Source organism: Anser anser, assembly GCF_964211835.1.
Source record: "Anser anser genome assembly, contig: HAP1_SCAFFOLD_387, whole genome shotgun sequence".
Taxonomy (NCBI): Eukaryota; Metazoa; Chordata; class Aves; order Anseriformes; family Anatidae; genus Anser; species Anser anser.
In genome coordinates this window covers 1-13,355 of record NW_028153637.1, presented here as the reverse complement: position 1 = coordinate 13,355, position 13,355 = coordinate 1, and the positions used below count along the sequence as shown (strand labels likewise).

At 62.7% G+C, this 13,355-nt stretch overlaps 1 protein-coding gene across 1 annotated transcript; it reads right to left on the bottom strand.

Moving 5' to 3' along the window:
* Positions 1-8,501: 8,501 nt before the first annotated feature.
* On the bottom strand, positions 8,502-11,115 carry LOC310891733 (uncharacterized protein; the record flags this gene model as incomplete). The annotated part of the gene is made up of 8 exons (XM_083853973.1): positions 8,502-8,573; positions 8,671-8,730; positions 9,213-9,380; positions 9,466-9,512; positions 9,641-9,698; positions 9,803-9,872; positions 9,970-10,003; positions 10,524-11,115. Coding segments are annotated over 8 exons (1,086 nt in total), but the record flags the coding sequence as incomplete, so codon positions are not given.
* Positions 11,116-13,355: the final 2,240 nt, after the last annotated feature.

The window sequence follows — 13,355 nt, the reverse complement described above, 5'->3', positions numbered from 1 at the left end:
TCCTTGGCAGCTCAGGGGTCACCTCCTCAGCTTGGGGACATCTTGGTGGCACACGGACACCTTGGTTGCTCGGGGTCACCTCCTCGGCTTGGGGAAACCTTGGTGGCTTGGGGACACCTTGGTGGCTCAGGGGTCATCTCCTTTGTACCGCCTTGGAACCTTGGGGTCACCCCCTCGGCTTGGGGACACCTTGGTGGCTTGGGGTCACCTCCTTGTCTCAGGGGTCATCTTGGTGCTTGGGGTCACCTCCTTGGCTTGGGGACATCTTGGTTGCTCAGGGTAACCTCCTTTGTATCACCTTGGAAACTTGGGGTCACCTCCTTGGCTTGGGCACACCTTGGTGGCTTGGGGTCACCTCCTTGTCTCAGGGGTAACCTTGGTGGCCACCTCCTTGGCTTAGAAACACCTTGGTGGCTTGGGGTCACCTCCTTGTCTCAGGGGTCACCTTGGTGGCTTGGAGTCATCTTGGTGCTTGGGGTCACCTCCTTGGCTTGGGGACACCTTTGTGTCTTGGCGTCATCTTGGAACCTTGGGTCACCTCCTTGGCGGCTTGGGGTCACCTCCTTGTATCAGGGGTAACCTTGGTGGCCACCTCCTTGGCTTGGGGACACCTTGGTGGCTTGGGGTCACCTCCTTGTCTCAGGGGTCATCTTAGTGGCTTGGGAACACCTTGGTGGCTTGGAGGTTACCTTCTTTGCTTGGGGCCACCTCCTTGGCAGCTCAGGGGTCACCTCCTCAGCTTGGGGACATCTTGGTGGCACAAGGACACCTTGGTTGCTCGGGGTCACCTCCTCGGCTTGGGGACACCTTGGTGGCTTGGGGACACCTTGGTGGCTCAGGGGTCATCTCCTTTGTACCACCTTGGAACCTTGGGGTCACCCCCTCGGCTTGGGGACACCTTGGTGGCTTGGGGTCACCTCCTTGTCTCAGGGGTAACCTTGGTGGCCACCTTGGTGGCTTGGGGTCACCTCCTTGGCTTGGGAACACCTTGGTGGCTTGGAGGTTACCTCCTTTGCTTGGGGTCACCTCCTCAGCTTGGGGACATCTTGGTGGCACAAGGACACCTTGGTTGCTTGGGGTCACCTCCTCGGCTTGGGGACATCTTGGTGGCTTGGGGTCACCTCCTTGTCTCAGGGGTCATCTTGGTGCTTGGGGACCTCCTTGGCTTGGGGACATCTTGGTTGCACAGGGTCACCTCCTTTGTATCACCTTGGATCCTTGGGGTCACCTCCTTGTCTCAGGGGTCATCTTGGTGCTTGGGGTCACCTCCTTGGCTTGGGGACATCTTGATTGCACAGGGTCACCTCCTTTGTATCACCTTGGCGCCTTGGGGCCACCTCCTTGCTTGGAGACACCTTGGTTGCGTGGGGTCATCTTGGAACCTTGGGGGCACCTCCTCAGCCTGGGGACACCTTGGTGGCTCGGAGTCACCTCCTTGTCTCAGGGGTCATCTTGGTGCTTGGGATCACCTCCTTGGCTTGGGGACATCTTGGTTGCCCAGGGTCACCTCCTTTGTATCACCTTGGAACCTTGGGGTCACCTCCTTGGCTTGGGGACACCTTGGTGGCTTGGGGTCACCTCCTTGTCTCAGGGGTAACCTTGGTGGCCACCTTGGTGGCTTGGGGTCACCTCCTTGGCTTGGGGACACCTTGGTGGCTTGGGGTCACCTCCTTGGCTTGGAGACACCTTGGTGGCTTGGGGTCATCTTGGAATCTTGGGTCACCTCCTTGGCTTGGGGACACCTTGGTGGCTTGGGGACACCTCCTTGTCTCAGGGGTCACCTTGGTGGCTTGGGGTCATCTTGGTGCGTGGGGTCAGCTCCTTGGCTTGGGGACATCTTGGTTGCTCGGTGTGACCTCCTTGGTTTGGGGACACCTTGGTGTCCTGGGATCACCTCTTTTGTATCACCATGGAACCTTGGGGTCACCTCCTTGGCTTGGAGACACCTTGGTGGCTTGGGGTCATCTTGGAACCTTGGGTCACCTCCTTGGCTTGGGGACACCTTGGTGGCTTGGGGTCACCTCCTTGTCTCAGGGGTCACCTTTGCGGCTTGGGGTCATCTTGGTACTCGGGGTCACCTCCTTGGCTTGGGGACATCTTGGTTGCTCAGGGTGACCTCCTTGGTTTGGGGACACCTTGGTGCCCTGGGATCACCTCCTTTGTATCACCATGGAACCTTGGGGTCACCTCCTTGGCTTGGAGACACCTTGGTGGCTTGGCGTCATCTTGGAACCTTGGGTCACCTCCTTGGCGGCTTGGGGTCACCTCCTTGTCTCAGGGGTAACCTTGGTGGCCACCTCCTTGGCTTGGGGACACCTTGGTGGCTTGGGGTCACCTCCTTGTCTCAGGGGTCATCTTAGTGGCTTGGGAACACCTTGGTGGCTTGGAGGTCACCTCCTTTGCTTGGCGCACCCTCCTTGGCAGCTCAGGGGTCACCTCCTCAGCTTGGGGACATCTTGGTGGCACAAGGACACCTTGGTTGCTCGGGGTCACCTCCTCGGCTTGGGGAAACCTTGGTGGCTTGGGGACACCTCCTTGTCTCAGGGGTCATCTTGGTGCTTGGGGTCACCTCCTTGGCTTGGGGACATCTTGGTTGCTCAGGGTAACCTCCTTTGTATCACCTTGGAAACTTGGGGTCACCTCCTTGGCTTGGGGACACCTTGGTGGCTTGGGGTCACCTCCTTGTCTCAGGGGTAACCTTGGTGGCCACCTCCTTGGCTTAGAAACACCTTGGTGGCTTGGGGTCACCTCCTTGTCTCAGGGGTCACCTTGGTGGCTTGGAGTCATCTTGGTTGCTCAGGGTCACCTCTTTTGTATCACCTTGGAACCTTGGGGTCACCTCCTTGGCTTGGGGGACACCTTGGTGGCTCAGAGTCACTTCCTTGGCTTGGGGCCACCTTGGTGGCTTGGAGGTCACCTCCTTTGCTTGGGGCCACCTCCTTGGCAGCTCAGGGGACACCTTGGTGGCTTGGGGTCACCTCCTTGGCTTGGGGACATCTTGGTTGCTCGGGGTGACCTCCTTGGCTTGGAGACACCTTGGTGCCCTGGGATCACCTCCTTTGTATCACCATGGAACCTTGGGGTCACCTCCTTGGCTTGGGGACACCTTGGTGGCTTGGGGTCACCTCCTTGTCTCAGGGGTCATCTTAGTAGCTTGGGAACACCTTGGTGGCTTGGAGGTCACCTCCTTTGCTTGGGGCCACCTCCTTGGCAGCTCAGGGGTCACCTCCTCAGCTTGGGGACATCTTGGTGGCACAAGGACACCTTGGTTGCTCGGGGTCACCTCCTCGGCTTGGGGACACCTTGGTGGCTTGGGGACACCTTGGTGGCTCAGGGGTCATCTCCTTTGTACCACCTTGGAACCTTGGGGTCACCCCCTCGGCTTGGGGACACCTTGGTGGCTTGGGGTCACCTCCTTGTCTCAGGGGTCATCTTGGTGCTTGGGGTCACCTCCTTGGCTTGGGGACATCTTGGTTGCTCAGGGTCATGTCCTTTTTATCACCTTGGAACCTTGGGGTCACCTCCTTGGCTTGGGGACACCTTGGTGGCTTGGGGTCACCTCCTTGTCTCAGGGGTCACCTTGGTGGCTACCTTGGTGGCTTGGGGTCACCTCCTTGGCTTGGGGACACCTTGGTGGCTTGGGGTCATCTTGGAACCTTGGGGTCACCTCCTTGGCTTGGGGACATCTTGGTTGCTCAGGGTAACCTCCTTTGTATCACCTTGGAACCTTGGGGTCACCTCCTCAGCCTGGGGACACCTTGGAACTTTGGGGTCACCCCCTTGGCTTGGGGACACCTTGGTGGCTTGGGGTCACCTCCTTGTCTCAGGGGTCACCTTGGTGTCTTGGGGTCATCTTGGTGCTTGGGGTCACCTCCTTGGCTTGGGGACATCTTGGTTGCTCGGGGTGACCTCCTTGTTTTGGGGACACCTTGATACCCTGGGATTACCTTCTTTGTATCACCATGGAACCTTGGGGTCACCTCCTTTATCTTGGAGACACCTTGGTGGCTTGGGGTCATCTTGGAACCTTCGGGTCACCTTCTTGGCTTGGGGACACCTTGGTGGCTTGGGGTCACCTCCTTGTATCAGGGGTAACCTTGGTGGCCACCTTGGTGGCTTGGGGTCACCTCCTTCGCTTGGGGACACCTTGGCGGCTTGGGGTCACCTCCTTATCTCAGGGGTAACCTTGGTGGCAACCTCCTTGGCTTGGGGACACCGTGGTGCCCTGAGGTCACCTCCTTGTCTCAGGGGTCATCTTAGTGGCTTGGGAACACCTTGGTGGCTTGGAGGTCACCTCTTTTGCTTGGGGCCACCTCCTTGGCAGCTCAGGGGACACCTTGGTGGCTTGGGATCACCTCCTCGGCTTGGGGACACCTTGGTGGCTTGGGGACACCTTGGTGCCCTGGGATCACCTCCTTTGTATCACCATGGAACCTTGGGGTCACCTCCTTGGCTTGGAGACACCTTTGTGGCTTGGCGTCATCTTGGAACCTTGGGTCACCTCCTTGGCGGCTTGGGGTCACCTCCTTGTCTCAGGGGTAACCTTGGTGGCCACCTCCTTGGCTTGGGGACACCTTGGTGGCTTGGGGTCATCTCCTTGTCTCAGGGGTCATCTTAGTGGCTTGGGAACACCTTGGTGGCTTGGAGGTCACCTCCTTTGCTTGGCGCCACCTCCTTGGCAGCTCATGGGTCACCTACTTGGGGACATCTTGGTGGCACAAGGACACCTTGGTTGCTCGGGGTCACCTCCTCGGCTTGGGGAAACCTTGGTGGCTTGGGGACACCTTGGTGGCTCAGGGGTCATCTCCTTTGTACCACCTTGGAACCTTGGGGTCACCCCCTCGGCTTGGGAACACCTTGGTGGCTTGGGGTCACCTCCTTGTCTCAGGGGTCATCTTGGTGCTTGGGGTCACCTCCTTGGCTTGGGGACATCTTGGTTGCTCAGGGTAACCTCCTTTGTATCACCTTGGAAACTTGGGGTCACCTCCTTGGCTTGGGGACACCTTGGTGGCTTGGGGTCACCTCCTTGTCTCAGGGGTAACCTCGGTGGCCACCTCCTTGGCTTGGGGACACCTTGGTGGCTTGGGGTCACCTCCTTGTCTCAGGGGTCACCTTGGTGGCTTGGAGTCATCTTGGTTGCTCAGGGTCACTTCTTTTGTATCACCTTGGAACCTTGGGGTCACCTCCTTGGCTTGGGGGACACCTTGGTGGCTCAGAGTCACTTCCTTGGCTTGGGGCCACCTTGGTGGCTTGGAGGTCACCTCCTTTGCTTGGGGCCACCTCCTTGGCAGCTCAGGGGACACCTTGGTGGCTTGGGGTCACCTCCTTGGCTTGGGGACATCTTGGTTGCTCGGGGTGACCTCCTTGGCTTGGAGACACCTTGGTGCCCTGGGATCACCTCCTTTGTATCACCATGGAACCTTGGGGTCACCTCCTTGGCTTGGGGACACCTTGGTGGCTTGGGGTCACCTCCTTGTCTCAGGGGTCATCTTAGTGGCTTGGGAACACCTTGGTGGCTTGGAGGTCACCTCCTTTGCTTGGGGCCACCTCCTTGGCAGCTCAGGGGTCACCTCCTCAGCTTGGGGACATCTTGGTGGCACAAGGACACCTTGGTTGCTCGGGGTCACCTCCTCGGCTTGGGGACACCTTGGTGGCTTGGGGACACCTCCTTGTCTCAGGGGTAACATTGGTGGCCACCTTGGTGGCTTGGGGTAACCTCCTTGGCTTGGGGACACCTTGGTGGCTTGGCATCATCTTGGAACCTTGGGTCACCTCCTTGGCGGCTTGGGGTCACCTCCTTGTCTCAGGGGTAACCTTGGTGGCCACCTCCTTGGCTTGGGGACACCTTGGTGGCTTGGGGTCACCTCCTTGTCTCAGGGGTAACCTTGGTGGCCACCTCCTTGGCTTGGGGACACCTTGGTGGCTTGGGGTCACCTCCTTCTCTCATGGGTCACCTTGGTGGCTTGGGGTCATCTTGGTGCTTGGGGTCACCTCCTTGGCTTGGGGACATCTTGGTTGCTCGGGGTGACCTCCTTGGTTTGGGGACACCTTAGTGCACAGGGATCACCTCTTTTGTATCACCATGGAACCTTGGGGTCACCTCCTTGGCTTGGAGACACCTTTGTGGCTTGGGGTCATCTTGGAACCTTAGGGTCACCTCCTTGGCTTGGGGACACCTTGGTTGCTCAGGGTCACCTCCTTTGTATCACCTTGGAACCTTGGGGTCACCTCCTCATCCTGGGGACACCTTGGAACCTTGGGGCCCCCCGCTTGGGTTGGGGACACCTTGGTGGCTTGGGGTCACCTCCTTGTCTCAGGGGTAACATTGGTGGCCACCTTGGTGGCTTGGGGTCAGCTCCTTGGCTTGGGGACACCTTGGTGGCTTGGCATCATCTTGGAACCTTGGGTCACCTCCTTGGTGGCTTGGGGTCACCTCCTTGTCTCAGGGGTAACCTTGGTGGCCACCTCCTTGGCTTGGGGACACCTTGGTGGCTTGGGGTCACCTCCTTGTCTCAGGGGTAACCTTGGTGGCCACCTCCTTGGCTTGGGGACATCTTGGTGCCCTGGGGTCACCTCCTTGTCTCAGGGGTAACCTTGGTGGCCACCTCCTTGTCTTGGGGACACCTTGGTGCCCTGAGGTCACCTCCTTGTCTCAGGGGTCATCTTAGTGGCTTGGGAACACCTTGGTGGCTTGGAGGTTACCTCCTTTGCTTGGGGCCACCTCCTTGGCAGCTCAGGGGTCACCTCCTCAGCTTGGGGACATCTTGGTGGCACAAGGACACCTTGGTGGCTTGGGGTCACCTCCTTCGCTTCAGGACACCTTGGTTGCTCGGGGTCACCTCCTCGACTTGGGGACACCTTGGTTGCTTGGGGACACCTTGGTTGCTCAGGGTCACCTCCTTTGTACCACCTTGGAACCTTGGGGTCGCCCCCTCGGCTTGGGGACACCTTGGTGGCTTGGGGTCACCTCCTTGTCTCAGGGGTCATCTTGGTGCTTGGGGTCACCTCCTTGGCTTGGGGACATCTTGGTTGCTCAGGGTCACATCCTTTGTATCACCTTGGAAACTTGGGGTCACCTCCTTGGCTTGGGGACACCTTGGTGGCTTGGGGTCACCTCCTTGTCTCAGGGGTAACCTTGGTGGCCACCTTGGTGGTTTGGGGTCACCTCCTTGGCTTGGGGACACCTTGGTGGCTTGGGGTCAACTCCTTGTCTCAGGGGTAACCTTGGTGGCCACCTTGGTGGCTTGGGGTCACCTCCTTGGCTTGGGGACACCTTGGTGGCTTGGGGTCATCTTGGAACCTTGGGGTCACCTCCTGGGCATGGGGACACCTTGGTTGCTCAGGGTCACCTCCTTTGTATCACCTTGGAACCTTGGGGTCACCCCCTTGGCTTGGGGACACCTTGGTGGGTTGGGGTCACCTCCTTGTCTCAGGAGTAACCTTGGTGGCCACCTTGGTGGCTTGGGGTCACATCGTTGGCTTGGGGACACCTTGGTGGCTTGGGGTCACCTCCATGGCTTGGGGTCATCCTGGAACCTTGGGGTCACCTCCTTGGCTTGGAGACACCTTTGTGGCTTGGCATCATCTTGGAACCTTGGGTCACCTCCTTGGCGGCTTGGGGTCACCTCCTTGTCTCAGGCGTCACCTTGGTGGCTTGGGGTCATCTTGGTGCTTGGGGTCACCTTCTTAGCTTGGGGTCATCTCCTTGGTGGCTCAGGGTCACCTCCTTGGCTTGGGGTCACCTTGGTGGATCAGGGGTCACCTCTGTGTTACCTTGGAACCTTGGGGTCACCCCCTCGGCTTGGGGACACCTTGGTGGCTTGGGGTCCCCTCCTTGTCTCAGAGGTCACCTTGGTGGCCACCTTGGTGGCTTGGGGTCACCTCCTTCGCTTCAGGACATCTTGGTTGCTCGGTGTCACCTCCTTGGTTTGGGGACACCTTGGTGGCTTGGGATCACCTCCTTTGTATCACCTTGGAACCTTGGGGTCACCTCCTTGGCTTGGGGACACCTTGGTGGCTCAGGGGTCACCTTAGTGGCACAGGGGTCACCTTAGTGGCTTGGGAACACCTTGGTGGCTTGGAGGTCACCTCCTTTGCTTGGGGCCACCCCCTTGGCAGCTCAGGGGTCACCTCCTCAGCCTGGGGACACCTTGGTGGCTCAGGGCCACCTCCTTGGCTTGGGGTCACCTTGGTGGCTTGGAGGTCACCTCCTTTGCTTGGGGCCACCTCCTTGGCAGCTCAGGGCCACCTCCTTGGTTTGGGGACATCTTGGTGGCACAAGGACACCTTGGTAGCTTGGGGTCACCTCCTCGGCTTGGGGACACCTTGGTGGCTGAGGGCCACCTACTGAGCTTGGGCCCACCTGGGTGGCACGAGGTCACCTTGAGAAGGAGGGCACCAGGAAACCCCACCCCCCCCCCCACCCGGCCAATCGCCTCGTCTCACCTCCAGGAGCCCCTCCCCTTGTCCCCGCCCCCACGCGCACGCAGCCAGGCGGGGTCGGCGTTCGCGGCTGTTTATTGGGGTCCGGGGGACAACGACGGGGCTGTCCCCAGGGCAGCGGGGACATTGGCCTGCGGAGAGGGGCACCGCGTCACCGCCGTGGCGCCCCCGCCACGCCCGCGTGGCCCCTGCGTGGCCGCTGTCCCCCAGCCCCGCGTCCCTGCTCACCTGCAGCAGCGTGGCCACCTGCGCCGCCGAGAAGCCGGGCACCGCCGCCAGGTCCTCCACCTGCGGGGACAGGGGCACCCGTGGGGACAGGGGCACCCGGGGGTGGCCCTTTGGACAGCACGGGGCGGGGGGGTGGCAGGGACACTGGGTGCCCCGGTGGGTTGGCGCGGGGTGACGCGGGGCATGCCAGGGGACACCTAGAGTGGCACAGGGTGGCATGGGACACGCCAGGGGACACCCGGGGGTGGCATGGGACACTGGGAGGTGACACGGTGACGTGGGACATGGCAGGGGACACCCAGGGGGGGCGTGGGACACGCATAGGGACACTGGGAGGTGACACCGTGACACGGGGCATACCAGGGGACACCCAGGGGTGGCACAGGGTGACATGGGACATGGCAGGGGACACCCAGGGGTGGCACAGGGTGACAACAGGTGACACACCGAGGGTGACACAAGGTGACCCGGGGAGGTGACAAGAAGACACGGGGGGTGACAGCGGGGAGGGGGGTGACAGCGGGGAGGTGACAGGCACTGACCGTGCGGAAGGGGCCGTGCTCCTGGCGCCAGGCGTGGACGCGCCCCCCCCGGCGGGGCCCCAGCCCCCGCAGCTGCGCCGGGTCCCCCCCGTTGAGCGCCCGCAGGACGTGGGCCCGGACCCCCGCCTCCAGCCGGGGGGCGGCCACCGCCTCCCACTGGGGACAGCCCTGGGGACAGCAGGGGACACTGAGCGGGGGGGGGCACAAATGGACCCCCCCCACGTGTGTCACACCCTCCCACCCAGGGACCCACCTTCTGCCGCCGCCGCAGCACCACCAGGGAGGCCGGGGAGGGGGCGCCTGTGGGACAAAGCGTCATGGGGGGGGACATTTGGGGACGGGGGGGGACGCTTTGGGGGGGGAGGGGACATTTGGGGACGGGGGGGACACTTTGGGGGGGGAGGGGACACTTTGGGGGACCACCGTACCCGGAGGAGGAGGAGGCGGAGGTGGAGGGGAGGGGGGTGGGCGCCGCTTCTTCAGCCTCTGTGGGGGGGAGGGAGGTGAGCACCCACGGGTGCCCCCCCCCCGGTGGGGTGCTGGTGTTGTCACCCCCCGCCCCGTGTCCCCCTGTCCCCTCCCCGTGTCACCTGCAGCGTGTTCTCAGCGTCCTCCAGCCAGCGCTGCAGGGCCTGGTCCTCCGGGGGGGGCGTGGGGGACCTGTGGGGGGGGGGGGGACAGGGAAGAGGGGGTCACAGGGGGCCCGTGCCACCCCCGTGTCCACCGCCCCCCCCCCCCAATGTCCCCAAATCCCTACCTGGGCTCCGGGGCGTCGCTGGCAACGGTGTTATCTGGGGGGGGAGGGGGGGGATCAGGGGGTGCCAAATAGCCCCCCTGCATCCCCCCCCGTCCCACATCCCCCCCCAGTGCCCCCCCCATGTCCCATGCTCCCCCCTTCCTCCTCGTGTGTCCACCCCACCCCTCCCCATAACCCCCCAGTGCCCCCCACCCCTCCCCAAAGCCCCCCCAAAATCCCCCAGCTCCCCCCGTCCCTCCCAGAGTCCCCCCAAGCTCTCCCCACCCCTCCCCAGAGCCCCCCAACCCCCCCTGCCCCCCCATAACCCCCCACCCCTCCCCATAGCTCCCCCAACCCTCCCATAACCCCCCCCCCACAGCCCCCCAACCCCCCCATAACACTCCCAACCCCCCCCAAAAGCCCCCCCCAATCCCCCCCACCCCCTTGATGCCCCCTCATCCCTCCCCCATAGCTCCCAACCCCCCTCCCCGGACGCCCCCATCCCCATGATACCCCCCCCAACACCCACACCCCCATAACCCCAACCCCTGCCCCCCCCCCCCCAAATAACTCACCTCCCCCCTCATCCCCCACGGGGGGGGGGGGCACCCGGCGCACCCCCCGGGCGAAGCTGAGGGCTCGGCGGGCCTGGGGGCGCCCGGGGGGGCGGGGGCAGAGGGCGAGGAGGAGGAGCAGGAGGGGGGGGCCGGGGGGGCGCGGCGCCCCCACCAGCAGGCGGGTGAGGCGGCTCTCGCGGAGGGGGGGGCGCCCCCCCCGCCGCAGCGCCCCCAGCACCCTCCGCAGCACCCCCAGCGAGGCGTTGGTGGCCCCCCCCTCGCGCAGGCGAACCCCCCCAGCCCCGCTGCGCCGGGGGTCTTCCAGCCCCGCCAGGTCGGCCAAGGTCAAGGTGGGGGGGGGGGCACCCCCGGGTGCCGGGGGGGTCCCGGGGGGGTCGCAGCGCACCCACAGCACCAGGTGGCCCCGGCTGGACGAGGCGTTGAGGAGGGTGGGGGCGGCGCGGCGGCGGGCGCCCAGCGAGGCCGCCAGGAGGGCGGGGGCCGGGGGGGGGCCCAGGGGGAGGCGGGTGAGGCCCCGCACCTCGGGGGGGCGCCCCCGGGCCTGGAGGATGCGCAGGGGAGGGCCCCCCGGGCACAGGAGGTCGCGGATCTGGGGGGAGAGGGGGGGTGAGGGGGGGCTGGGGGGGAGTATGGAAGGATTTGGGGGGATTCAGGGGGGATATGGGGGGGATTTCGGGCCGTATGCGGGGGGTATGGGGATTTGAGGGGGATGTGGGGGTCTGGGGGAGCTATAGGGGGGAAATTGGGATTTTGGGGAGGGATATGGGGGCCGTATGGGGGCATATGGGGATTTGGGGGGGGGATGTGGGGGTATGGGGTTTGGTGTGGGGATGTGGGGGCTATACAGGGGATTTGGGGGGGCTATAGGGGGAATTTGGGGGACTATGGGGGGGTCCGGGGGGGGATGTGGGGCGTGTATGGCGGTTTAGGGGGGGATGGCGGGGGGAAATTGGGATTTTGGGGAGCGATATGGGGATTTGGGGGGGGGTATGAGGGGTTTGGGGGCAGATAAGGGGCCATATGGGGGGTATGGGGATTTTGGGGGAGGATATAGGGATTTGGGGGAGGATATGGGGGGGAAATTGGCATCGGGGGGTGGATATGGGGATTTGGGGGGGGGGGTATGGGGGGTTTGGGGGATTCTGGGGGGGTTATGGGGCGGGAATGGGCGTGTGGGAGCATATGGGGATTTGGGGGCATATGGCGATTTTGGGGGCATATGCGGGAATTTTGGGGGGATGTAGGGGGAAATGGGTTTGAGAGGGTTATGGGGGTTTGGGGCAATTTTGGGGGGGATATGGGGGGGATTTGTGGGGGGGGAAGAGGGGTTTGGGGGCAGATATGGGGCCATATGGGAGGCAGATATGGGGGGGATTTGGGAAGATTTTGGGGGGATATAGGAGGTTTGCGGGCATTTGGGGGGGACATAAGGGGGAGTATGGGGGTTTGAGGGCGGACTGTGGGGGGGCTGGGGAGGATATGGGGGGGGTTGGGGGTAATTTGGGGGGGCATTGGGGGATATGAGGGGTTTGGGGGCAGATATGGGGCCGTATGGGGCGTCATGGGGATTTTCGGGGGAGATATGGAGAGATGTGGGGTTTGGGGGGGAATATCAGGGGGGTATTTGGGGGGGAAATGGGGATTTGGGGTCAGATATGGGGCATTATGGGGGGGATATGGGGGGTTACAGGGGGGGAAATGGGCATTGGGTGGGCATATGGGCATTTTGGGTGGGTTATGGGGGGGTATGAGGGGTTTGGGGGAGATATGGGGCCGTATGGGGGGGATATGGGGAGTATGGGGAGAAGATATGGGGGGTTCGGGGGGAATATGGGGGGGGAGATGGGGGGAGTATGGGGGTTTGAGCGGGGAATGTGGGAGGGCTAGGGAGGGTATGGGGGGGTTGGGGGGGAAATAGGGAACTTATGGGGATATGGGGGGGATTTGGGTGCGATATGGGGGGGATATGGGGGGATTTGGGGTGGGTATGAGGAGTTTGGGGGCAGATATGCGGCCGTATGGGGGGGTATGAGGATTTTGGGGGAGGATTTTGGGGGGGGTTACGGGGGGAGAAATTGGCATGGGGGGTGGATATGGGGATTTGGGGGGGGTATGGGGGGTTTGGGGGATTCTGGGGCGGTTATGGGGCGGGAACGGGCGTGTGGGAGCATATGGGGATTTGGGGGCATATGGCGATTTTGGGAGGGATGTAGAGATTTGGGGGGAATGTAGGGGGAAATGGGATTTGGGGGGGATATGGGGGCTTGGGCAATTTTGGGGGGGGGATTTAGGGAGGGAAGAGGGGTTTGGGGGCAGATATGGGGCCATATGGTGCGTCCTGTGGATTTCGGGGAAGGATATGGGGATTTGGGGGGGATATTGGGGGGAGATATGGAGGGATGTGGGGGTTTGGGGGGGGTATGTGGTGGATATGGGTGGGATATAGGAGGATTTGGGTGGGGATGTGGGGGGAAATGGGGATTTGGGGGCAGATATGGGGCATTATGGGGGGGGATATGGGGGGTTACGGGGGGAAACGGGCATTGGGGGGGCATATGGGCATTTTGGGTGGGTTATAGGGGGGTATGAGGGGTTTGGGGGCAGATATGGGGGAGTATGGGGGGCAGATATGGGGGGTTCGGGGGGAATATGGGGGCGATTTGGGGAGGATTTAGGGGGGATATGGGGGGTCTGGGAAGATTTTTTGTGGGATATAGGAGGTTTGTGGGGATTTGGGGGGGACAGGGGGAGTATGGGGGTTTGAGGGGGCAATGTGGGGGGGCTGGGGAGGATATGGGGGGGTTGGGGGGAAACAGAGTGGTTATGGGG